Here is a 25,298-nt window from a genome sequence, read left to right on the forward strand (position 1 = left end):
ATGTTCTTTTTTTTAAAAAAAAAAAATATGAACACATTATTTGGTCATTATGACGTTGCGGGATCTTGCTGTGCAAATTGGCTGCCACTTTTCCAACATTACAACAGTGACTTAAACCTCAGAAACTGCTTCATTGGAATGTCCTGATGTTGTGGCGGTCACAATGTGTTAATTTTAGAAACCAAATAAGGTTCAATTTTGCGTCTATCTTTGCGTTCTTGACACCCCCAATTTCCCCTTGCTTTCCCCAAGATGCTGACACATGCTAGGGTTTACCTATCGGGATAGATTGACCAGGCTGGGGCTCTTTTCTCTAGGAAAGAGAAGGCTGAGGGGTGACCTGATTGAGATCTTTAAATCTATGAAGGGGGTTTCAATAGGGTAGACAGAGAGAAGATGTTTCCACTTGTGGGGGAGACCAGACCTCGGGGTCATTAATATAAGACAGTCAGCGAGGCGCTCACGTTGTTGCTGTATGTGGTGCAGGTCTGGCCCATACCCCACTCCTGTGCTTGTGACGGTCACCCGAGCCTTTTTCCGCTTCATCTGGGGATGCAAAATGGACCGGGTCCGGAGGGACACTATTCTCAAACCTCTGGATAAGGGTGGGAAAAATGTACCCAACGTGGCCCTCATCCTGATGACTACCTTCGTGGGCGGCTGCATCAAGCTGTGTGTCGATCTCCAGTACGCAAACTCCAAGTGTAATTACGTGCTGAGGTTCTATCTGTCCCCCGTGTTGCGAAGGATGGGTTTGGTCACATTGCCGCAGAATGCTCCATCCAGTTGGACCGTGCCATACCACCTATCCTTCGTGGAACAGTTTCTGCGGGAAAACACCTTTGACCACCGATTCATCAGGCAGTGGTCTGCACGGAATGTCCTCAAGGACCTACGGGAAAAGGAGACGGTGGATCCTGTCGGATGGTTCCCCGGGCAGACCGTCAAAGTCATTTGGCGGAATGCCTCATCACCAGAACTTTCAAACAAGCACCAAGATGTAGCTTGGCTGGTGGTCAGAAGGGCCCTCCCCGTCAGATCCTTCATGCACACCCGAAGTCTCACCCCCTCCGCACAATGCCCCCGCGGTGGCTGTGGTGGGGAAGAGACAGTTGCCCACCTCCTTCTGGAATGTGCCTTTGCAAAACAGGTGTGGAAAGAGATGCAGTGGTTTTTGTCGAGGTTCATCCCAAGCAGCTCTAACACAGGAGTCTGTGCTCTGCTGGCATTTCCCAGGGACGCACACCGAGATAAACATCAACTGCTGCAGGAGGACCATCAATTCGGTGAAAGACGCTCTTTGGTCTGCTCGAAACTTGCTGGTCTTCCAGCGCAAAGAGTTGTCCACGACCGAGTGTTGCAGACTGGCACATTCCAAGGTCCAGGACTACGTGCTGAGGGACGCACTAAAGCTTGGGGCAGCCGCAGCAAAGGCTCGATGGGGAAAGACCACAGTGTAAGGTCCCCCCACCAAGCTGGACTGAGGGGCTGGATCCATGGGAAACCCCTCGAACTGTATCGGGAAATTTTCATTTGCTGTAAAATGTATATGGTATGAAAAATGAAATGGAAGGGTTGTGAGGCAACTCATGATTGTATTGAAGGAAACTGACCTCCTTTGCACTGTTTGTAATTTTTGACTTGGTGCTGTTTGGAACTGTTATGTCATGTATTTTTTTTTTACAGATTTTTATGAATAAAGTATATTTTGGAAATAAAAAAAAAACTAATAAATCCAGTCTTGTGTGGAGCATAAAGTACTAGCATGGACTAGTTGGGCTGAATGACCTCTTTCTGTGCTGTTATGTGCTCTTAAATGGCTTCACAGCGACTATCCAATCAGAGACACTGATGTTACAACGTGGAACAACAATCCTGGCTGATTTGCCCAAGACGCTGGGATTATAATGGCTCTTTGAGATTACCGTGTTGTAACTCCATTCCAATAATGACATGATTCCGGAGAGAGGATCTAGTGGGATTTGACTGCCTGAATCCTGAGATTAGAAGTATATCTTAATTCCCTTTTGAGATACCTGCCGTCTTCTAAGAATTTATTTACCTGCTGGACATGTGCAGAGATTCCCCTTTCCCACGAGGCTAAATAATGGATTTTAACTCTCGAGCTGTCGTACAACCCTCTCCTTTCAGACTGCCAGCTAGACTGAGGCGGACGTACTTATTAAATAGCAAAACCTTTAATCCCTCTGCTTGACGCAGGATTTCAGACAGGCACCATAAACATTTTCTCAGTCTAATCCTCTTTCACCACAGATTCATCACGGCAGCTTCTTTTGGATTTGAAGACGCTCGTGAACTGAGTTCTTCAGCTCCACGTACCCCTCAGCCTGTAGTTTAGTTGGCTCAGTGGGTTGCACTCGTGTCTGTGAGTCAGAGCTTGTGGGTTCAAGTCCCGCCCTAGAGATTTGAGTCCATGCTCCAGGCCAAGACTCCTGGTGCCAATACTGAGGGATGAGACATTATCTCTCAAGCAGATGTAAAAGATCCCACAGCCACTATTGGAAGGAGAGCAAGGGAGTTCTCCCTTGTGTCCTGGGACCACTATTTATCAGTCAACCACTTAAAAACAATGGATGATCTGGTCCTCATCACGTTGCCGTTTGTGGGATCTTGCCACGCGCAAAGAGGCTGTTAGATTTCCGACGTTGCAAGAGTGATTCTGCTTCAAACGTACTCCGTTGGCTGTGAAGTGTTTTGGGACGGTCTCGTGATTGTGAAAGGCGCTACAGAGATGCAATGTAGGAAACACACGCGCCCAAAGTCTGCTCTTGCGGAGCGTTGAAATTTGGACCTTCTGTCCTTTTATTTTTCCATCGCCGTAGCTCCCAATAGTGAGACTGCCCTCTTGTCTCTGTTTTAGGTCCTTCGATGAACTGCGTACACTAGTTCTGGAGAATGTCTCAAGAATTTATGCCTGTATTGAGGTTGGACCCTGAGCCACAGCTTGGACCAAATGACCTCCAACTGGACGAGGATGAAGTGGATCATATTGAATGGGAGGAGAGCACAGGTGAGGCCTGTAGACACCTTTTCAAGTGGCGGTGTGTGTTTAACAGACACCAAATTGCGGGGGAGGTATAGTTAATACTGAGAGAGTCTGTGAGAAGACACGTGATTACATGAACAAACTTGTAGAATGGGTATGTAATTGGCCATTTCAGCTTGGGTAAGTGTGAGTGGGCACCTTTTGCTTGGAGGAATATGGAACCGCCTACTCCTTGGAAAATAAGAATTTAAATTGCGGTAGAGGAACAAGGGGATCTAGGAGAAGAGATACACAAACCGTTAAAGGTAGCCGTGCGGGTTAACATGACCATTTAAGAAATAAACCAAGCAATAGATTAAAAAAAAAAAGAGAGGCATTAGTAAAGGCATTCATGCTCTTCACATTCTCCCCACTCTCTGGGTAAAGAAGTTTCTTCTGAATTCCCCATTGGATTTATTAGTGACTGTCTTATATTGATGACCCCCTAGTTCTGGTCTCCCTGTTTGCACTGTCGACATCTCGCTGCGAGGCAGTTAGTGAAGTGTCAAGCTTGGCTTCCTCATGTTTGGGCCTATTTGATGTTCAGGTCCTGGGAAGATTCAACTGGTCCAGTCGAAACCACTGCCAATACATTGGATTATGGAACTGAGTGGTTTTAGTGGATTAAACAATTGACAATGCGACAACTGTGTTCAAAATAATGAAGGGTTTTTATAGAGTAATTAAGGAGAAACTGTTTGCAGTAGCAAAAGGGTCATTAACCAGAGGCAACATGAGGGAAAAAGACTTATGCAGCAAGTTGTTACAATCCGCAAAGGCAGTGGAAGCAGATTTAATACATTTTAAAAGGGTATTGGATAAATACTAGGAGGGGAAAGATTTGCAGGATTATGGGGAAAGAGCGGTGGGTGGAGGGGTGGACTGCAACTAATTGCTATTTGAAAGAGCGAGCACATGGAACGGGCCGAATGGCCTCTTCGGTGATGTTTCGGCCTATGATTTATGGCCTTTGACCTTGAGAACCTGGGTTGTAGGCCAGAATGATGGGATGGAAGTTCTTTCTGTCTCCTGGCTGCAGGGGTTCTCTGTGGAATGATTTTAGACAACGTCAACTGGGGCCGTAAAGGGCAGGAGGCTACAGCACAACTCTGCGCCTCAGCGCTGACAGGTGAGCTAACCAGGGCTGCCAGCATGTTCCTGGAGGTTTCACCGCATGAAAGGCTGAAGAGGCTTGGGCCTCTTTCCTCTTGAAAAGAGGGAACCGAGGGGTGACCTCATAGCAGTCACCAAGAAATCCAATAGTGAATTCAGGAGAAACTTCTGTTCGTAGAGAGTGGTGAGAATGTGGAACTCACTACCACAGGGAGTGGTTGAGGTAACTAGTGTAGATACATTTAAGGGGAAATTAGTTAAGTATTTGAGGGAGAAAGCAATAGAAGATTCTAGAGTCAAAATGGCACAGAAGGCTCATTGAGTCCATGCCAGCTCTTTGTAGAGCAATCAAGTCAGTCCCATTCCCCTGCTCTATCCCCGTAGCCCTGCAAGTTTATTTCCCTCACGTGCCCATCCAACTTACTTTTGAAATCATTCATCGTCTCCACTTCCACCACCCTCGTGGGCAGTGAGTTCCAGGTCATTACCATTCGTTGTGTAAAAAAAAAAATTCTTCCTCACATTTCCCCCTGTATCTCATGGCCAAAACTTTCAATCTGTGTCTCCTAGACCTTGTACTATCAATTAATGGGAACATCTTTTCTTTGTCTAAATTATCTAAACCTGTCATAATCTTGTACACCCTCTATCAAATCTCCCCTCAATCTCCTTTGCTCCAAGCGGAACAACCCCAGCTTCTCCAACCTAACCTTGTAACTAAAATCCCTCATCCCTGGAACCATCCTGGTAAATCGCCTCTGCACCCTCTCAAGGACCCTCACCTCCTTCCTAAAGTGTGGTGACCAGAACTGGACACAATACTCTAGCTGTGGCCGAACCGGAGCTTTTATAAAGGTTCAGCATAACCTCCCTGCTTTTGCACTGCTGATGGCATTAGGTGAGGAAGGATGGGAGAATGCTTGAGTGGAGCATAAAAGCTAGCATGAACTTGGTTGGACAGAATGGCCAGTCGTCTGAGCTGCATATTTTGTGTAATTCGATGAACTGGGATGAATTCTGTTCCTCATTACCAACGTTCCTCATCTTGATGAAAATGAAGAGGTATTCCCCTCGAGTGTAGAAGATTAAGGGGTGATCTAATCGAAGTGTTTAAGGTGATTAAAGGATTCGAATCGGTCAGTCGAGAGAAACTATTTCCTCTGGTGGTGGGGTGGGGGAAGTCCACCTGAGAATTCGAGCCAGGCCGTTCAGGGGTGATGATAGGAAGCACTTCTTCACAAAGGGTACTGAAAATATGGAACACTCTCTTTTCCCCCCTCACCGCCCTCCCCCCACCCCCCACCCCCCAGAAAAACTGTTGAGGCTGAGGGTCAATTAAAAATTCCCAAACTGAGATTGATGGATATTTGTTGGGTCAGGGGATTAAGGGGTTACAGAACCAAGGCGGGAGATGGAGTTTAGATACAGAACAGCCCTGATCTAACTGAATGGCGGAGCAGGCCGAGGGCTGAATGGCCTCCTCCTGTTCCTGGCTCAGAAGAAAGTGAAGTCCCCATGATGCACGTACCCTCAACCAGGCAATTGCTAACTCAAATGCGACCTTTTTACCATCCACATCACTGCGTACAGAGTTAGTGCAAAAAAATTATACCAGCTCATGCCAACCTTGAGGACTCAATGTTCAGAACCATGTTCAAATCCCTCATGGCCTCACCCCTCCCCTTATCTCTATAACCTCCTCCAGCACTACAACAGTCGAATTATTGAATGGTTACAGTGCAGAAGTAGGCCATTTGGCCCATCGCGCCTGTGCTGGCTCTCTCTAAGAGACACTCAGCAAGTCCCACTCACCCACCTTTTCCCCGTACCGAGCAAATCCTTTCCCTTCAGGTAATTATCCAATTCCCCTTTGAAAGCTTAATTTGAACCTGCCTCCACCACGCTCTCAGGCAGCGCATTCCAGATCCTGACTCCTCATGATTTTTAACAACTCTTCAAAAAAAAAAATCTCCTCTCGACCTTCTCTTCTCGAAGGAGAATAATCCCAGCTTCTCCAGTCTATCCACATGACTGTCCTCATCCCTGGAATCATTCTCCTCAATCTTTTCTGCACCCTCTCTAAAAGCCTTCACCCCCTTCCTAAAGTGTCCAGATTTGGACACAATACTCCAGTTGAGGCCGAACGAGTGTTCTATACGGGTTCACTGTAACTTCCTCACTCTCTTACTCTATGTCCCTATTTGTAACGTCAAGGATCCAGCATGCTTTATTCGAGCTTTTTCAACCTGCTCTGCCCCCTTCAATGATTTGTGCACCGATACCCCCAGGTCTCTCTGCTCCTGCACCTCTTTTGAAATTGTGCCCTTTTCACCCCAGTCTAGATCATTAATATGTACTGACCCCTGGGAAAGGTCACTGTATCCCTTCCTGTCATCTGAGAAACAACCGTTCACCACTACACTCTGTTTTCTGTTACTCAATCAAGCTTGAATCCATGCGGCTGTTGTCCTTTATTTCATAGGCTTCAACTTTGCTCACAGCCCGTTCTGTGGCATTTTATCAAACATCTTTTAAAAGTCTATGTACATCACATCAACTACGTTACCCTCATCAATCCTCTTTTTGTTACCTCATCAAAAGCTGAATTAAGTTAGTTAAACCCTTCCAGATCTTTCTCCTCCTCCAACTCTGCTCTCTCATACATCAGAGTTAACGTTTCAGGTTGTGTGTTTCTCTCCCACAGATGCTGCCTGACCTGCAGCATTTTCCTATCTTTGTTTCAGATCTCCGGCATCTGCAGGATCTTGCTTTTGTTTCTCTTTTATGCGTCCTTGTTTTCCTTCGCTCCCGGCTGTGCTTTCGGCTCCCTGGGGCCCTCAGCTCTGGAATTCCCTCCCGAAACACATCACCACCTCTCTCTCTCCTCCTTTTGAGATGCTGTTTGCAACCTCCCTCCCTGGCCAAGCTTTTGGTTCACCTGTGCACAAGTCCCGTTGTGTGACTCGCTGTGAAATATTGCTCGATAACAGTTTTTGTGAAGTGCCTTGGGATGTTCAGCTACGTTCACGGGGCAAGTTGTCATTTTTGTACTTTCAGAGGAGCTGCTCAGCCCCTATCTCTTGGTCTATAATATAAAACCATTTAAAGAGCGGCATCGTCAGGTGTTCTTGAAGGGAGTGCCAGTGATTGTCCACATTGAAGGCATCGAGCGTCATCTTCGTGGCTTCAAGGTAGGGACCTTCGACTACTTACAAAGGCTTCACATTCAGCTGTGTTTATTAAGGTTGGTGTACGCGGAGCTGAATGGCTGACTCGAGGGAGAAGGTGCAAAACATTTAGTGGAAGGATTATTTTATGGATCTTCTGTCGGATGGCAGCCTGGAGGAGAGGGAAGTTCCGAGGAGCAAAATTGGTGAAAAACTAGAACTAATGGCGATGGGGGAAGCGTGAGGGGAGTGCGGCTATTTACATAGCTGTTTTAAAGAGCCAGCACAGTGACGATGGGCCGAAAGGGCCTCCAATCTGCGTTGTACGATTTCAAGAAGAACAAATCTGATGGAGAGGGTGATTTGCAGGCTCGAGTTTAGAGAAGGTCCAACTGGCATCCAATAGTGTGAGCATCTGTGCTGGGATGAGGTAGACTATATAATGAATGAGTTTTTCATCTTCTGCTCCTCACCATTTTGTGCAGTCAAATCTAACCTTCCTCTTGTCTTTGCCTTGCCCCGAGGTTCGGCCGAGCACAGTTTATATGATGAGGATAACTCATGGGGAGTTCACCTGGACGGTGAAGAAGAAATTCAAACATTTTGAAGAACTGCACCGAGACCTGATGAGGCACAAGTTCAAAGTCCAGGTCATTCAGCCATTAGCCAGGTGTGCCTTCCCTCTCTCAGACAGGTTATCTGGTCATTTATCTCATTGCCGTATGTGGGATCTTGCTGTGCGTAACTTGCTGTTGCCCGTACAAGAGCAATGACTGCAATTCAAAAGCACTTTGTTGGCTGGGACTGGAGCCTGCCTAATCAGAATTCCGATTCATATGAACTTTACCCAAGTCCATGATACTCTCTGACAAGTGAGGCGGATAATATGGATTCAGGTCCAACTGGAGTAATAGCAAACCTTGCTGATATAAAGTTAGGGGGGGTTTGCAAGCGGGGGGGGCGGGGTGCGGGGGGAAGAATACAGGAGGGCTAGGATAGGATAACAGGATGGGCACTCGTGTGGCAGCTACAGTTCAGTGTTGTCTGGAGAGACTGAACAAGTTGGGGTTGTTCTCTTTAGAGCAGAGAAGGTTGGGGGGAGATTTGATGGAGGTGTTCAAAATTAAGGGTTTTAATCGAGTAAATAAGGGGAAACTGTTTCCAGTGGCAGGAGGGTCGGTAACCAGAGGGACACAAATTTAAGATAATTGGCAAAAGAACCAGAGGGGGGGGGGAGATGAGGAGAATTTTTTTTTAACGCAGTGAGTTGTTGTGATCTGGAACGCGTTGCCTGAAAGGGCGGTGGAAGCAGATTCAATAGTAACTTTCAAAAGGGGAATTGGATAAATATTTGAAGGGGAAAACTATTACAGGGGTATGAGGAAAGAGGAACAGTCATTGAGTCATTATGGCACAGAAGGAGGCCATTTGGCCCATCAAGTGCATGTGGGAATAATTGGATAGCTCGACCAAAGAGCATGAGGGGCTGAATGGACTGCTTCTGCAGTGTATTATTCTATAATTCTAAGGTGCTCCCACTTGTAGGGTCAACCAGAACTGGGGCTCATAAACATAAGGTAATCCTATAACTAAATCCTGTAAGGAATTCAGGAGAAACTTCTTTACCCAGTGGTGAGAATGTGGAAGTCGCTCCCACAGGGAGTGGTTGAGGTGAATGGTGTCGATACATTTAAGGGGAAGCCGGATAAACACATGAGGGAGAAAGGAACAGAAGGATGTGGTGATGGGGTGAGATGAAGTAGGGGGTGGGAGGAGGCTCGCGTGGCGCAGAAACACCAGCACAGAGCAGATGGGCCGAATGGCCTGTTTCCGTCCTGTAAAAGTCGACGTAATTCTATGTAGTTGGAGACAGAATTGGTGCTAGTTTTGTAAAGCCTGCCAACAGGCCCTGTCTGGACTCCACTCGGGGCAGGTGACAAAGACTGTGTGACGGTGAGAGTCAGCAGATGAAAATATCACCTGACAACAACTCAAACTCTCCCTCCTGTACTCCATCCGTTTATCTCCAGGCTGGCAGCACCTCAGGCACTTAGAGGAGAGCGCGGAGTTACCATGACAATGCCTGCACTCCCTCACCAGCCAGAGTGGGCCTCCATGAGGCAAGCTTCTAGTAAACAGGTAAGCTCTGATCTCCAGCCTTGCTTGGCCTGTTACAGGACACGCCTGATATTCAGCTGTTGATGGGCGAGACTTTATGTTCCGTTCCCCCCCCACCTTGGGGATTTTGGAGGCGAGGAGGGCATTTAATCGGGTGGGATGATGGTGGGTGAGGATCCCGCCACATTCCTGCCTACACCTCGATTAAGTCCATGACTGGAAGGCCAGTGCAATACTTTCCTGCCATGTTGCCAAAAGAGGCACTTAAGGGGCAATTAATGCCCAATTCAAGGCCTCTTGGTAGGCCTGTTACCACACGGGGAGTACGACATGCAAACCTGTGCGGGGTTGCTTGTGGTCTCCTGAGGGAGGGGAGATCCCTCGTTCAAAGGCACTCTCCTCATCAAGGGACCCCACCTCAGGATGTTGCCAGGGCGGGGGCAGCCTGCTGAGATCTCGTGAAACCCCTCCCGCCATCACTTACCTCTGGGTCACGACACGGTCCTGGGCCTCCAGTGGGTGCCATCCTGGCAACAGCCACTGCCTCCCCGGTAGCACTGCCGAGTAAGAGAGCTGCCGTCCTCTGATTGGTCAGCAGCTCTCGGTGGGCGGGACTTCCCATCCCGGGGGTCCTGATCCTGGGAAAGGCCCACCGGTGGCCTCTCAAGTGCCTGACTGGCTTGCGATGTGGTGGGCCTTCCTCAGCGGTGGAAATGCGGGTCTGTCACAGGCTCTCCAGCCGGTGGCCGCAACCTCTGACATCCTGTAAAATTCCCCCCTGATGTGTGGCTGGGCCTCTAATGGCCTGTAAAACCCAATGTCCAATCGCTACGCTGACTCGTAAAGAATGTGGATTGAGGTGAGGGTGAGGTACTGTGGCGGGGTGGGGGATGGGTCATGGCTCTATGGGTCACACGCTAGCCTCCGAGTCAAAAGGTCGGGGTGGGGGCGGGGGGGTCAAACCCCATTCCAGAGGCTCGAGCCCATAATCCGGGCCGACGCTCCCAGTGCCAGCACTGAGGGAGTGCTACACTGTCGAAAGTGCTGTCTTTTGGCTGAGACATTAAGCCAAGGCCCCGGCCCCCTCAGGTGGACATGAACGATCCCGTGGGCACTATTTTGAAGGCGAACATGGGCGTTCCCCCCCCGGTGTCCCGGCTGATATTTACCCCTCAGCCTACGTCACTAAAACTGGCCCTTTATCACATTTCTGTTTTTGGGGTCTTGCTGTGCGCAAATTGCTGTGTTTCTGACATTACAACAGTGACTGGGCTTCAAAAGGGCTTCGTCAGCTGTGAAGAGGGTTGGGCTGTCCTGAGAGATGAGAGAATCGAAGGAGGTTTCTGTGTTAACACAGGGGAGCGGGGCGTGAAGATAACTGGACGAAAGGGGAAGAGATGGTGAGATTGAAGTGGCCCGATCAGTAAATACAATTCTGAGCTGTTTCTTCTTAAATCTTTAGAAACGGCTGGAGGAATATCTGAACACAATGCTGGAGAAGTCTTCCTACAGAAACTATCACGGAATGGTAACGTCACCCCTCTGAGTTCCCCTCATCCTGCTGTCTGTTCGCCTCCGAATGGGGCATTGGCTGCTGGCAAATATCTGTGTGTTAACGACGCACGCCTTTATTAATGCACAAATTGGCCGGCGGGTTTTTGGGGGGGATTGAGAGAGACACTGGAGGTGTGAGTCTCCTCAACTAGCCTCCCCATTATCTTTAAGATCTCTGTGGAATTATGCAGTAATTGCCCATTAAACTCACTGCGGAGTGTGAAGATTGCGAATCAGAAATGCAAACATGCTTTTAACAATGGGATCTTGTTAATGCAATGGCAATCAATCTCCGCAAGACCGAAAGGGGAGTTTAAACTTTCATGCAGTAAATTCTTCAGAGATATGTCAAAAGTTTCACATTGGGATTGTTCTCTTGTTTTATTGTTTCTCCTCACTCTCAAATCTCTCTCTCTCTCTCTCCCTCTCTTCCCCTCTCTTTACTTCTCTTTCTGTAGCTGATTTTGACTGCTTCAACTCCTGCACTGCCCTGTATGCCCCCGATCTACCCTCTCCCTCTACTCCCCCTTCCCCCCCCCCCCCCACCCCCGCTCTGTTTCCTCCTCTCCGTTCTGTCCTCCACCCTGTTCTTTCCCTCTCTGCTCCACCCCCACCGTTTTCGCCCCCTTTGTTTTTTTTTTTCTTTGAGTCCCTGAATCTCATTGGCTGAGGCGATGTGCAGCTCTCCTCTCTGTTGCTATCATGTTACAAAACTGTTACGAAAAGCATGTTACGAAAGCATTTGAGCTGTGAAGGCTGCAGAAGAAAGTCGAACAGCGCGAGGCACGGGATGCCCCGCCTCCAGCAAGATCCCGCCCACTTCTCCCTGGTTGTGCGGCCTCTTCCTGCGGGCTCCTCCTCTGTTACTGTTTACCCTGCACTGCTGCGGTGAGGGGCCCAGGCTGGTGCGTGACTGGTCTTGAACACTGGGAGGTCCTGCAGATCGTAAACCTCCTCGTGTGTGATCTTGTGTCGAGCTTTTGTCACAGGCATGTGTTATTCTGTCTTTCATTGTTTTGTCCAAACGTGTTACTGTGTGAGGGAAATGGTGGGCAGAATATGTCAATACATGATACTGGGTCTTAAAAGATTATATTGTAAGGACATGTTGCACGGAGGAGGTTCCTTTCCCTTGAGTTTAGAGATTAAGAGTTGACCTCATTGAAATGTTTATGATTGAAAGATTCGGTCGGGTTGATAGAGAGAAACAATTTCCTCTGGTGGGGGGAGTCCAGAACAAGGGGGCAGAACCTTAAAGTTCGAGCCAGGTCGTTCAAGAGTGATGTCAGGAAGCACTTCACACAAAGGGGAGTGGGAATCTGGAGCTCTCTTTTCCCCACCGCCCCCCCCCCCCTTTTCCCCCCACTCAACCCAAAAAAAAAATTTGTTGAGGCCGGGGTCACTTAAAAATTGCAAAACTGATTTTTGTTAGGCAAAGGTGTTAACCATTCGGGACCAAGGCGGGCAATGGGATATGGAGTGGTGATCAGCCAAGATCGAATTGAGTGGTGGGAACAGGCTCGAGGGGCTGAATGGCCTCCTCTTGTTCCTATGTGAGTGAGTTATCCACCCAGGCGCTCTCGAATCAGCGGGCTTCATTCCGCGAAGCTTGTGGTGGGAGCTGGGGATAAGTCGGGAAGGGAGAGGGCCATCTCGGATCTGGGGCGAATGAGGGCCTGCAGGCTGGAAGGGAAGGCAGTTGTGGATCCGAAGGGACAAGGTTTCCATGTTGGCGGGAGTGACAGAACAGGAAAGCAGGCGATGGGATGGGCGAGGGAGTCAATGAGTGCACGCAGGGCAGTCATGTATCAGGGTAAGGAGGGAAACCAGCAGGGGAGTGCGACTAATCAGACAACTCTTTCCAAAGAGTCAGCACAGGCGTGATGGGTCAAATGGCCTCCTTCTGTGTTGTCTAACTCTCTGGAAGACCTACCTGATTAGTCCTCCGGGCCTGCTCTTTTTCCGCGGAGCCCTGCCAATTTTCTTTATTTCAAGAGCCCTACTACATTAAAAAGAATGTTTTACTACCTTTAAAGGCACTATATAAATGTAAGTTGTTGTTATAATATCCAACTCTCCTTTTGAAAGTTACTATTGAATCTGCTTCCACCGCCCTTTCAGGCAACGCGTTCCAGATCACAACAACTCACTGCGTTAAAAAAAAATTCTCCTCATCTCCCCCTCTGGTTCTTTTACCAATTATCTTAAATCTGTGTCCCTCTGGTTACTGACCCTCCTGCCACTGGAAACAGTTTCTCCTGATTTACTCTATCAAAACTCTTCCTGACCGCAAACAGCTCCATCAAATCTCCCTGTGCTAGCAAGTCTCCTGTGTTTTCAAAGGAAATAAAGCATCCACAATCCCTACGAATATGTAGGAAATGGTTTTAAAAGGAATTAATCTTCGCTTTAAAGCATAGGGGTTTTCTCTTGGCAAGTAGTCGTCTGTAATAGGGACAGGATAAGCTGCTTATGATAGATTGACCTGAATTTTATTTGCTTCATTCTGAACAGACACTGTCAGAATTAACTAAAGGCCTGGCAAACCTGAATTCAGTACTTATTAAAATGCACTATGTCTTTACAAACCAATGCTGCTTCATTGCAGGCACCGAACAATAAAATGGCTAATGTGATAAATTTCCCGATAAAGTAAGGCTGCGTTTGCTGACAACGCAACCACTAGGTGGCGGAGTGCTGGCACATGCGCAAATGCAGCCTCATCCACTGAAACGTCACTGACTGCGACGTTCAGGCAGCTGCCAGGATTAAAGATGGCGCCGATCAATTTATCACAGAAAAACAACTGCAACCCATGGCAGCAGACAATGGACGTGTTTGATACTGGGAGAACCTTAGGACAGCACCTCTGACAGTGCTGCACACCCTCTGTAATTCTGTGAGGTTTCAGTGCCATCCCGCTCTCCAGCTGCTCGCTCCCCGCTTCCCTCCAGACGCTAGCTCTAGGCCGTGCACCGCTTCCCTCCTCTCGGACACTCGCTCCTACATCGCCCCTGTCACCCCTCGCTGCCCGCTTTGCTTCTTCGGGCGGAGCAAGTGGTCGAGAGGAGGGAAGCAGCCCGCGACCTAGAGCTAGCGTCTGGAGGGATGGGGGGAGGGGAAGCGGGGAGTGAGCGGCCGAGAGGCTGAAAGCGTTTTTCTGCGCATGCGCCAGTTCATCTTGGCAGGGCAAGAAGTGGGCTGCGCATGTGCAGCATCTCAGGAGACCGTTTGTGCATGTGCACAGCTCGGAGTGCTCTGATGACATCAGCGGGTGGCTGCGTTGACAGGTGGCACTTTGTTAAAGTGCAAGGGAATGGGAAGAGATGGCAAAGTCGTTAAGGTCGCGATTGATCAAACCTCCTCATCTATTGTCTCCTTTTTCAATTATTCATTCTCGGGATGTGGGCATCGCTGGCCAGGCCAACATTTATTGCCCATCCCTAATTGCCCTGGAGAAGGTGGTGATGAGCTGCCTTCTTGAACCACTGCAGTCCTTGGGGTGTTGGTAGACCCACAGTGCTGTTAGGGAGGGAGTTCCAGGATTTTGACCCAGCGACAGTGAAGGAACGGCGATATAGTTCCAAGTCAGGATGGTGTGTGACTTAGAGGGGAACTTACAGGTGGTGGTGTTCCCATGCGTCTGCTGCCCTCGTCCTTCTAGCTGGTAGAGGTCGCGGGTTTGAAAGGTGTGAGCACAGACTGCAGGCGTGGCATCAAATCCCATCCTCAACTCTGACACGGAACTGGATTCATTTACACGGGGGTTTCGGAAGAGAATTCCGAGATCTTGCCTGTTTGCAAATAAAAGTCAGGAATGAGTTTAGGGGAAAAGTAGATTAAAAATGCGATGGACAAAAGAATAAGAGAATATGTTGGATCCTTTCCATGAAGTTAAAATATCTAAAAAGATTTAGGTGAGAAAATTGAACTGAGGGGTGACCCGATAGAGTTGTTTAAAATGATGAAGGGGTTTCGATCGGGTAGACGTAGAGAAGATGTTTCCGCTTGTGGGGGAGACCAGAACTAGGGGGCCATCAATATAAGACAGTCACTAATAAATCCAATCGGGAATTCCGGAGAACCTCTTTCCCCAGGGAGCGGTGAGAATGTGGAACTCGCTCCCACAGGGAGTGGTTGAGGTGAATTGTGTCGATACATTTAAGGGGAAGCTGGATAAACACATGAGGGAGAAAGGAATAGAAGGATATGCTGATAGAGTGAGATGAAGTAGGGGGTGTGGAGCATAAACACTAGCACGGAGCAGATGGGCCGAATGGCCCTTTTTCTGTGCTGTACATTCTATGACTGGTCTGTGGAAAGAAGGGAACTGAAGGGCTGAATGTTTTGCTCATGCCAAGCTTCCTTGTGTTGCTGTTAATAGAGAAAGTGAAATGTTCCTGTATATATTTAGACAATGGCTAATTTACCTGGACTGCTGTCCATGATTAATTTAAGCAAAAATAAACACAATATTCTTTATAAAAGGCACATCACCCGGAATGTATTTGGTCTGAGAAAACCAAATTTTTCGTCGTTGTCGGTTCTCGAGAGATGTTGAGAATTTTTTGCACGTTCTGGAAATCGAGGGATAGTGGAGTTGAGGTAGAAGATTAGCAGGTTCGAGGGGCCGAATGGCCTATTCCTGCCCCTATTTCTTATGTTCTTGTGCTGCTTGTACACTGTACTAACAGTAGATACCAGAGATTCCTACCCTACCATCCACACCTGCTGCCCCCTCACCCCCTTGAGTCTGGGCACTCGTCAAGTGGGGTGCCATCTTCCTGACATGAGTTGGACCTACCTGTACTACTTGGGTAGATTACCAAAGGTCCGATGTTTCCCCAAGTGCCCGCTGACTCTGAACCCAGAAGCAGCAAGGGCGGAGATGAGGGCTTACCGAAACTCAGCAACGACTTGTATTTTTAAAGTGCCTTGAACATAGGAATGGGAGTAGGCCATTCAGCCCTTTGAGGCTGATCAGCCGTTCAGCTAGATCGTGATCCATAATGGCTACCACATTTCCCACATTGCAACATTGGCTGAACTAAAAAAACAGTATTTCATTGGCTGACTGTTACAGACCACTATCCGAGCCATTCCTTAACCACTGACTCCATCCCTCTCCCTGGCAACTGTCTGAGCTGAACCACACTGTCCCCTGCCTTGGTTTCATGGTTGACCCCCAAGTTGAGCTTCCGATCACATATCTGCACCATCGCTAAGCCCGCCTATTTTCACCTCCACAACATCGCTCCGGCTCCACCCCATGCCTCAGCTCATCCGCTGCTGAAACCCTCATCCATGTCTTTGTTACCATTCCGATTCCACTGCACCCCTCGCTGACCTCCCACTTTCCACCCTCTGTAAACCTGAGGTCATCCAAAACTCTGCTGCCCATGTCCGAACTCGCACCAAGCCCTGTCCGGCCATCAGCCCCTGTGCTCGCTGACCTACATTGGCTCGCAGTTAAGCAACGCCTCGATTCTTTAAAATTCTCATCCTTACTTCCACATCCCTCCTCGTCACCCGCCTTCCAGCCTCCTCCTCCTCTCTGCATGTTTCTAATTCCGGCCTCTTGAGCATCCCTGATTCCCATCGCTCCACCATTGACGGCCGTGCCTTCAGCTGCCTGGGGGCCCTAGACTCTGGAATTTCCTCTGAAACCTCTCCGTCTCTCTCTCCCCTCTTTTAAGACGCTCCTTAAAACCGACCTCTTTGACCGAGCTTTTGGTCGCCTGTCCCTCATATCTCCTTGTGTAGTTCAATGTCAAATTGTGTTTTATTATGCTCCTGTGAAGTGTGTTGGGTTTTTGTTATATTAAAGGCGCTATATAAATACAAGTTGTAGTTATTGTAAAGCACGTTGGGATGTGGTGGGATGCTGAAAGGTGTGCGAGAAATATTTTATGCTATGTAAACAATGGTAAACGTCAATATTGCAGGCGAGATCAGTTATTAACGATTCACAGTTCATTAAATAGTTCAGGAGTTTATTGGTTACATTCAGGAGCAAGGCCGACGGTAATCAACTCCTCTTGAATGCTATCTTGATTTGGAATCAGGCCTCCTATTTCATTTCCCATATGGTTAATCACGTTGCTTCTATTTCTAGATGGCGTTCTTGGACGTAAGTGAATTGTCCTTCATCCAAGACTTGGGTCCAAAAGGCTTGTAAGTGATTTGATTTGTTGGCGATGAGAATTGGAAGGATCCATGGGGGTTGTTAGTTTTTGCTGCCACTGGGGTCTGGATTTTTACTTTTCGTTTCTTTGACCAGATCCTGTTTCCAGGGTCCATTTTGAGAACGGTGTGCCTTCTGATCATAGCGGCCATCTGTGCCATCCGCCTCTTAAACCTCTGCCTCTGCTCAACTTTTTGCAGCTGAGCTTTCTTCCGTCACCAGGAGATGGGCTGATGTCAGTTTCTTAAGGGGTAAGAAATTGGTGGCGGCTGTGCCCATTTTCAGGCATATAATGGGCGCACAACAGACCCATTTAGCAGTGGCGGGGTCGATGTTGAATCCATGGGGGGTGGGTGGTTTATTGTGGCGACCAGCACCTTTTTGATTGCCAGTCACACAGATTCTCCCAAAGGCTTCAGTGACAGTGGAACCAAATGGAAAGGGCTGAATGAGACCCAGTAGCACTGATCATGCGGTGAGACCTGCACCACGCCCATGTATCCAGGTGCCACCTGGAGAAAGATGCAGGCCTCCGCAACATGAAATCAGCCCCAGCTGTCCGGGATCTAACTGCAATGCTCTGTTTGCAGGGAGGGGATGATAGTAAAACGGTCTGGAGGACACCGAATTCCTGGCTTAAACTGCTGTGGTCGGCATAACGTCTGCTATCAATGGTCAAAGAGGTCAGTGAAAAGCGAAGCCCTCTGTACGTGCTTCAGTAAAATTCCATCCCATATGTGGGTGGAGCTGTAACAGACTACGGTGAATCACTCCCTTTTTTAATTGGGGTGTCCTGTACAAGTACAGGAGGCGAGTTCACAACGCTGGATGTATGTCATGTGATTTCCTGCCTCCAGCTGCCGCGTCGCCCCTCTCTCACCCGCCATTGGGCCCCTGACATGTCCATCCTCATAGGTCACCACCTCCTATTGGCCCATTGGACAGCGAACAGGCTCTTCCTTACCCGATTGGATAGTTCTTGGCTGTTAGTCCAATTGTCTTTCCACCCTATCTCCAGTGCTTTCGCAACCAATAAACAGTGTTCGCAGAAAGCGCACAGTATATTTTGTCGCGCCCCTATGATTTTTCTGCTACTCTGCTCGCACTAATGCCCATTGGATTAATCATTAATTGTTGGAGACTCCAGAACAAACCCTGGCGCATTGGCATGTAGTACAAGAGCTGACACTGCGCACGTACAGTTTCATACAGGAGTGAGTTATTCCCTGGCATCTGGTACACACTGCACGGGAGCTGACACTGAGACACACACACACACACACACACACACACACACACACACACACACACACACACAGGCTGTACAGCACCAGACAGGAGGCTATCATTCCCTTTTACCCACTGTGTACTGTACATGTACAGGAGCTGACACTGAGACACCATACAAGCCAGGCAGTGCCAGACAGAGATGTGGATTCATCTTGTGTACATTCTGCCTCCATTTTAGCATCAGTGCAGAAGAGCTCTGCCAACTAAAGTCAGCAGAGTTTGGATCCCCTCCCGAGGAAGCAGGCAGGAGTTTTGCTAGCCCATACTATTGCCGGACAACTTTACATCTGACTCTAATCTCCTGGCAATTCCAATGTCTAACTTGTCAGGGAGCTCCCTGGATCAAAGCCCTCGTTTTTATTGGGAGGTTTGCTCAGCAGTGAATTCCATTCATCTGATTACTGCCTTGGCTTGTAATCTGCCTTATTACATAGATGTAACAGCACAGAAACTGGCCATTCGGCCCCTCTGCTCCCTGCTGGTGTTTCTGCTCCACACGAGCCTCCTCCCACCCCCTACTTCATCTCACCCTATCAGCACATCCTTCTAGTCCTTTCTCCCTCGTGTGTTTATCCAGCTTCCCCTTAAATGTATCGACGCCATTCACCCCAACCACTCCCTGTGGGAGCGACTTCCACATTCTCACCACTCTCTGGGTGAAGAGGTTTCTCCTGAATCCCCCGTTGGATTTATTATCTGTATGGGGAACAAAGGCTTGGATTTTTGCACGTCAGCAGCAAAATGGCGTCATCCGCCGCTGACTGCCCGCAGAAGTACAAGCGTACCCAGTTGGTTGGCGGCAGCCAGAATCTCCACTGATGAAATGGTCTGCCAGGCCAAACATTGAGGTGGGGGGGGGGGGGGGGGCGTGGCTTCGCCAGCCACGCCTCCCCAATGACATCGTGAGCTGAAGGCCCGCCCCTTGGTCAGTCTTCAGCTCAAAGGCAGATGAATCTTTTATTATGGGTTAAAGACTTTTTAAAGCTGTGACAAACGTTTATATGCTTTTGACGAATTTTGACTGCCCACTGCCCGTCGGGGAATATCTTTGACAAACTGCCGTGGTTTTCAACAGGAGCTCTGAGTCCCTAGTGGACCGTGCAACTTGAAATGGTTAAAAACCATTAGAGAAAAGAGCAAACACTGTTTCCATGAAATAAATTCAGACCCCATCTCACACTAATAGCCCATGAATCTCCTTTCCCCTCTCTCTCTCTCCTTGTCTGGAACTGCACTGAAACTGTTATATCTCCAGTGCAACCAATATTCCCTTTTTCCTGACTGAAAATGTAAAATGTCTTCTGGGAAATCAACCCTCCTGCCTTAGGATGATCACCATTTCTACATTAGTTATGATTAATAATAATAGAATTCAAAACCTTTTGAGGTTTAAATACTCATGAATACTTTAAAGTGCACTGTTCTTTCAGGACTATTCCATTTGTATTTGATTAGTGATGACTCGTACGCTGAATATCAATGCTTTATTTGTTTGTGGTTTTCAAGTTCATATTTCATGAAAATGACTTTGGAATCATGCTCCGCCTGTCTGCTGACGAAGCTGCACTCGTAGCTCACACAAAGACTCGTGGACTGTCTCTCCCTGTAACTTGTTCTCCTTGACTATACGCATCAGGAGAGCCCTGGCCCTGGGACATCTCCGCCCTGATCAGACTCAATAACACCGCACAGGAAGTAGTTAGCACATTCTGCCACTTTGGGTCTGCGGTGACAGACTATCTGTCCCTTCAAATCAGAACTCGATCCAAGCATAGGGTAGGTGGGGAAACCTTTGACCTACTTGTGAAACATGCCTGGGATAACGCCAAGCTGATGGTTTATAAGGCCTGTGTTCTCAGGACTTTGCGGCATGGCTGTGAAACATGGGCGACTTCCAGCTAATAATTTCCATCTTTGCTGTCTGCGGTGCATTCTGGGTATATCCTGGTAGGACAAAGTCACAAATATGGCTGTCCTCTCAAAGGCAGAGCTCCCGAGTGTGTTGGCACTAATCAGACAGAGGCGGCTTCAGTTGGTTGGACACATGGACCCAAGGACCTTCTGTATGGTGAGGTAGCCGGGACCAGATGACCAGTGGGGGCGCCCAAAGCTCCGATTCAAGGATGCTTGCAAGCGCGACATGAAGGCCCGAAATGTCGACTATCGCACCTGGGCGTCACCAGCTGTCGAAAGAGGGAGGTGGCGACACATCCTGTGGACTGGTGTGCACTACCACGATGACCAGTTGTTACAGCAGCTTGGCAACAGGCGCCAACGTCAAAAACAACTCGGAGCCTCACTTGGCAGCTTCACGGGCGGCACTTGTGGCTGAACCTGCCTCTCGAGGATTGCCCTTCACAGCCATCAGCAAAGGTGCACCAAGAGAAGACACCCCGCCGAAATGGATTGTTTGCTGCGAGTCCATCATTGTTTGAGGATGGAAGGACGCCAACCAACCAACCAGTCTCACGACAGTTACATTGTGGTGAGAGCTCAGTTCGGAGTCATCTTTCTGACTCCTGTGTGCACACTGGTTTTGCAGCATTGACTGGGCCGATGAATGAGGACGCTTGGAGGAACAGGAGTAGGCCATTCAGCCCCTCAGGCCTGTTCCTCCAATCAATGAGATCATGGCTGGTCTGTGACCAGACTCCGTATACCCACCTTTGCCCCTCATCCCTTATTACCTTTCGTTAACAAAAATCTATCAATCTCAAATTTAAAATTAACAGTTGATCTCGCCTCTGTGTGTATTTATTGAATTATTTATTTGAAGTTAATTGTAGTTAAAATATTTATCACCAGTGTCACTAAGTTTTAACTTGTCCTGTTTGCAGGTGGATTGTTATAAAGGATTCCTTTCTGCTATACATGAGGCCCTCCAATGGTATCATCTCCTTTGTGTTACTGTTTGACAAGGGTTTCAACGTCCAAGTTGGTAGCAAGGATACGGGCACAAAATACGGAGTGATGATCGAAAACCTGTCAAGGTTCAACCTCTCGTCTTTTCTTGTCTTCTCCGGGATGTTTGGGTATCGGGTTGGGGAGGGGTTGGTGGGGGATAGGACAGGAGGAGGCCATTCAGCCCCTGGAACGTGTTCCACCATTCAGTTAGATCATGACTGATCTTCTACCCCAACTACACCTTCCTCATATCCCTAGGGTCCAAAAATCTTACCAATATCTTGAACGTACTCAAAAAAACGGAGTGTCCATAGCCCTCCATTGTGGAGAGAATTCCAAGGATTCACAACTCTTTGAGTGAAGAAATTCCTCCTCATCTCCGCCTTAAGTGATTGATCCCTTATCCTGAGTCTATGTCCCTTTTAATTCTACACTCTCCAGCCAGGGTTAATCAGCCTCTTAGCATCATGAAGGAATGTTCCTCGCTTCACCCCTAAACAGCCTGGCTTATAATCTTCTTCTGGACTCCCTGCACCAGAGGAAATAGTTTCTCTCCTTCGACCCTGTCGAATACTTTTAATCATATTTATGTTAAAAAAAAAAACTCAATTGGAGCCCCTAGCCAACACAACACAATTCATATTTTTAGTTTTCCTCTTTTTTTTTAACTGAACTGCAAAGAAAGCAACCTGCAAAATATAGGGCAAAAGGGAGATTGGTACCCCTCCCCCTCCTTCATATATCATTGCCACCAGTTTCCCATTTTGAGGATAAGCATCTTGCCAGGTCTGGTTGCGGCCCCTATTTTGACTGGGAGTTGACGGAAGGCAGCTAGGTTTTGAAGGCTGTAGTCTGCAGTGAGCGAGCCACGAGAAACCCGGACTGAAGGATTACAAGTTGACACCTTGGACCGTTCACCTTTTATTGAAGCTGAGCACTGATGGGAAGGGCGGGGTGCAGTCCAGTTTCCACTATTTATGGTGGGCATGTTCATGTTGGTGTGATATCACGGCAATATGCGGCAGTAACTGGGCAAAAAAAAAAAAGTACGTATTTGAAACAAATGTTCGTGAAACTTATGAAAAGGGACTGTGTGTGTGCGTGTCAGGGCCTGGGCTGTGGCGTGTGTGTGTGTGTGTTAGCATGACCCAGGTTTTCGGACACCTCTTCTAAATCGGTGCAGAAGACAGATTCAAATTAAACGAGGGTTATAAGAAAGACTAGACTGTGAATTTCTCCGTCTGTATTCTTGGAACAGACTCTATCCATTAGGGAGTTGTAAGTAGTTTATATAAAATAGCCGTTGTCTGGAGTCTGCGCTTCGCTTACGCATTCGTTCTGACCCACAATCTGTTTATAATCCCAGGACCAAAATGAAATACCGCAGATGCGGGGAATCTGAAATAAAAGCCGAGAATGATGGAAATACGCAGCAGGTCTGGCAGCATCAGTGGAGAGAGAGAAACACAGTTAATAGGCTGGATTTTATGGGCGCCCCCCCCCCCCCCTCCCCGAGGCAGGATTGGAGGCAGGGGGGGGCGATAGAATTGCGATGGTGGGGGGGTGGGGGGGGGTGCGGAAGGCCCGTCGTCCCCGCCTTGTCGCCAAGCGATTTTCCCCGGGGGGCGGGATAGGCCGACAATGGCCTTCGTGCCCAGAGGCCACTTGAGGTCCCAAATCAGCCTATTATCGGCCATTTAAGGACCTCTCTCTCCCCACCCGCTCCCTGCAGCTGGGATTTAACCAGTGACGGGGGGGAACCTTCATCACGTGAGGAGGGTCTTGTGATGAGGTCCCTCCTCCACGGAGGGCCGGGAAACAATGCACCTCCCAGGAACCCCTTCCCCTGGACTTTATGACCACCCCCACTCTCCCCTCCCCCGGCTGGCCCTGGCGACCCCGCCTCACTTGCGTGAGGTCTGGGGTTCCAGCACCGGACCTGGGTCCAAGGCCTCTGCAGTACCCACGGTGGCTGCTGATGCTGCTGAGCTACCGGCCCTCTGATAGGCTGTCAGCACTTGGAGGTGGGATCCCTGTCTTTAACAGGACGGAGATCCTAGCACCGGAAACCTAGCCTCCGGGCTTAAGCAAGTACAGCGACAGGGAAAAGGTGGGGGAGGGGCGATGAGAGCAAAAGGGAAGGGGTGTGATAGGGTGGAAGGTAGGTGAGATTAAATGACAAACGGGTTGACGATGCAAGGCAAAAGGAGAGGATAACGGGACAAGTGAAGAAACCGAGGTGTAAATGGCCATAGCAGAATCATTATCAACAGGCGGTGGTCCGTAAACATGGGAGTGGTGATCATGTTTGTAATTGTTGAACTCAGTGTTGAGTCTGGAAGGCGTAAAGTGCCAGATTGAAAGATGAGGGGCTGTTCCTCAGGCTTACATTGGAACAGTGTCGGAGGCCGAGGACAGAGAGGTCAGAGTGGGCGTGGAGCGGAAAATTATAATGGGACATGTTTACGGATGTCAAACAGCTGGGATCAGACGCTGTTCTGTGTGCACAGCTGAGCCAGTGTTAATATTTGACAGGCTTATTAAGAGTGGCATTCACCTGCCATAAGAAGAAATGGCCTGTAAGGACGTCAAAAGCCTCAAACTGAATGTTGCCGCAGCTGCTCAAGCGTTCCACTTTGACTCGGAAGCTGCTGCTAAGTGCTTGTTAGCAGTCAACGTGTTTAAACCAATAGCTGACTTAGCATTGTGCTAATTATGCCAGCTACAGTTTACAGAGCGCGATGTAAATTAACACCGGTGGGAAAGAAAATGCTTTTCGCTGTTCTTGGGAGGGTATCCGATTGAATAAAAAAACACATTGAGACCAGCTATAAAATAAAATTACTGTTCCAGCAACAACTTGCATTTATATAGCACCTTTAACATTGTAACACTAAATTTGATACTGAGCCACTTAAGGAGGTGTTGGGACAGCTGGCCGAAAGCTTGACCAAAGATAAGGAAGTTTTAAGGAGACTCTTGAAGGGGGAATGCGAGGTAGAGAGGTTTAGGGAGCTGTACCCCCTGGGATCCCCTCCCTCCCCCTGGACCGAATGACCATCCTCCTACCCACTCCCTCACCCCTCGCTGGGGCCTTCCAGACTGGCCCCGGCCACCCGGCCTCATCTGCCTGGCTTCCACTGCTGGGCCTGGACAATACTGGCAGTGCCCATCGTGCCCGTGGCGCTGCTGATACTGCCGAGCCCTCCGATTGGCCGGGAGCTCCTAAAGGCGGGATCCCGCTCAACTAGGAGCCAATGTAGGTCAGCGAACGCGGGGCGATGGTGCGAGTTTGGTTACAGGCAGCAGAGTTTTGGATGATCTCAAGTTTCTGGAGGCTGAGAACCAGCCAGGAGAGAGTTTGGAATACTTTTATTCATGTCTGAAATAAACAGAGCAGTTGAAGGTAATTTTGAAATGAATGTTCATGACAAAGACTAAAAGTTGGCTGTTTTATGGCTGATATAAGCCTTTTTAAACATGGGCCTTATAAGTGGTAATGACTGTAGCACCAATGAAGGACACTGGGTCTAAATCTAAGATTCTTGCACTGAATGTTTACATGTAACATTTTGAGAATTTTGAAAAGGTGAGTCGGCAAAGCCTGGATTGGCTTCCCCTCTTTCTACTCGAGTTTTCTGTTGCGTGGTAGTAACAATGGTGAGGCTATTAGCACTCATAATTAGAGCATCATAGATTAATATAGCACAGAATGAGGCCATCCGGCCCATCAGGCCTATGTTGGCTCTTTTGAAGAGCAATCCAGTTAGTCCCACTCCCCCGCTCTTTCCCTATATCCCTGCAATATTTTTCTCTTTCAAACATCTACCCAGTTCTCCTTTCAAGGGTACTGATGAATCTTTTTCCACCAGCTTATCAAGCAGTACGCTCCAAATCCTAACCACTCATTGCGTTTGGGGGG

At 48.5% G+C, this 25,298-nt stretch overlaps 1 protein-coding gene across 4 annotated transcripts in view; it reads left to right on the top strand.

Moving 5' to 3' along the window:
* Nucleotides 1–25,298, top strand: part of LOC137357367 (phospholipase D2-like) — a 63,909-nt gene that overhangs the window by 14,798 nt on the left and 23,813 nt on the right. For all 4 annotated transcript variants that reach the window (XM_068023642.1, XM_068023644.1, XM_068023643.1 and 1 more), the window contains exons 2-9: nucleotides 2,882–3,031; nucleotides 7,217–7,350; nucleotides 7,851–7,996; nucleotides 9,357–9,465; nucleotides 10,907–10,972; nucleotides 17,114–17,172; nucleotides 17,773–17,865; nucleotides 21,310–21,462. In XM_068023642.1, the coding sequence (XP_067879743.1) occupies nucleotides 2,917–3,031; nucleotides 7,217–7,350; nucleotides 7,851–7,996; nucleotides 9,357–9,465; nucleotides 10,907–10,972; nucleotides 17,114–17,172; nucleotides 17,773–17,865; nucleotides 21,310–21,462 (875 nt within the window). In that variant the 5' untranslated portion in view covers nucleotides 2,882–2,916. The remainder of the gene's footprint in view (nucleotides 1–2,881; nucleotides 3,032–7,216; nucleotides 7,351–7,850; nucleotides 7,997–9,356; nucleotides 9,466–10,906; nucleotides 10,973–17,113; nucleotides 17,173–17,772; nucleotides 17,866–21,309; nucleotides 21,463–25,298) is intronic.

The sequence above is a fragment of the Heterodontus francisci genome, chromosome 48 (assembly GCF_036365525.1).
Source record: "Heterodontus francisci isolate sHetFra1 chromosome 48, sHetFra1.hap1, whole genome shotgun sequence".
NCBI lineage: Eukaryota > Metazoa > Chordata > Chondrichthyes > Heterodontiformes > Heterodontidae > Heterodontus > Heterodontus francisci.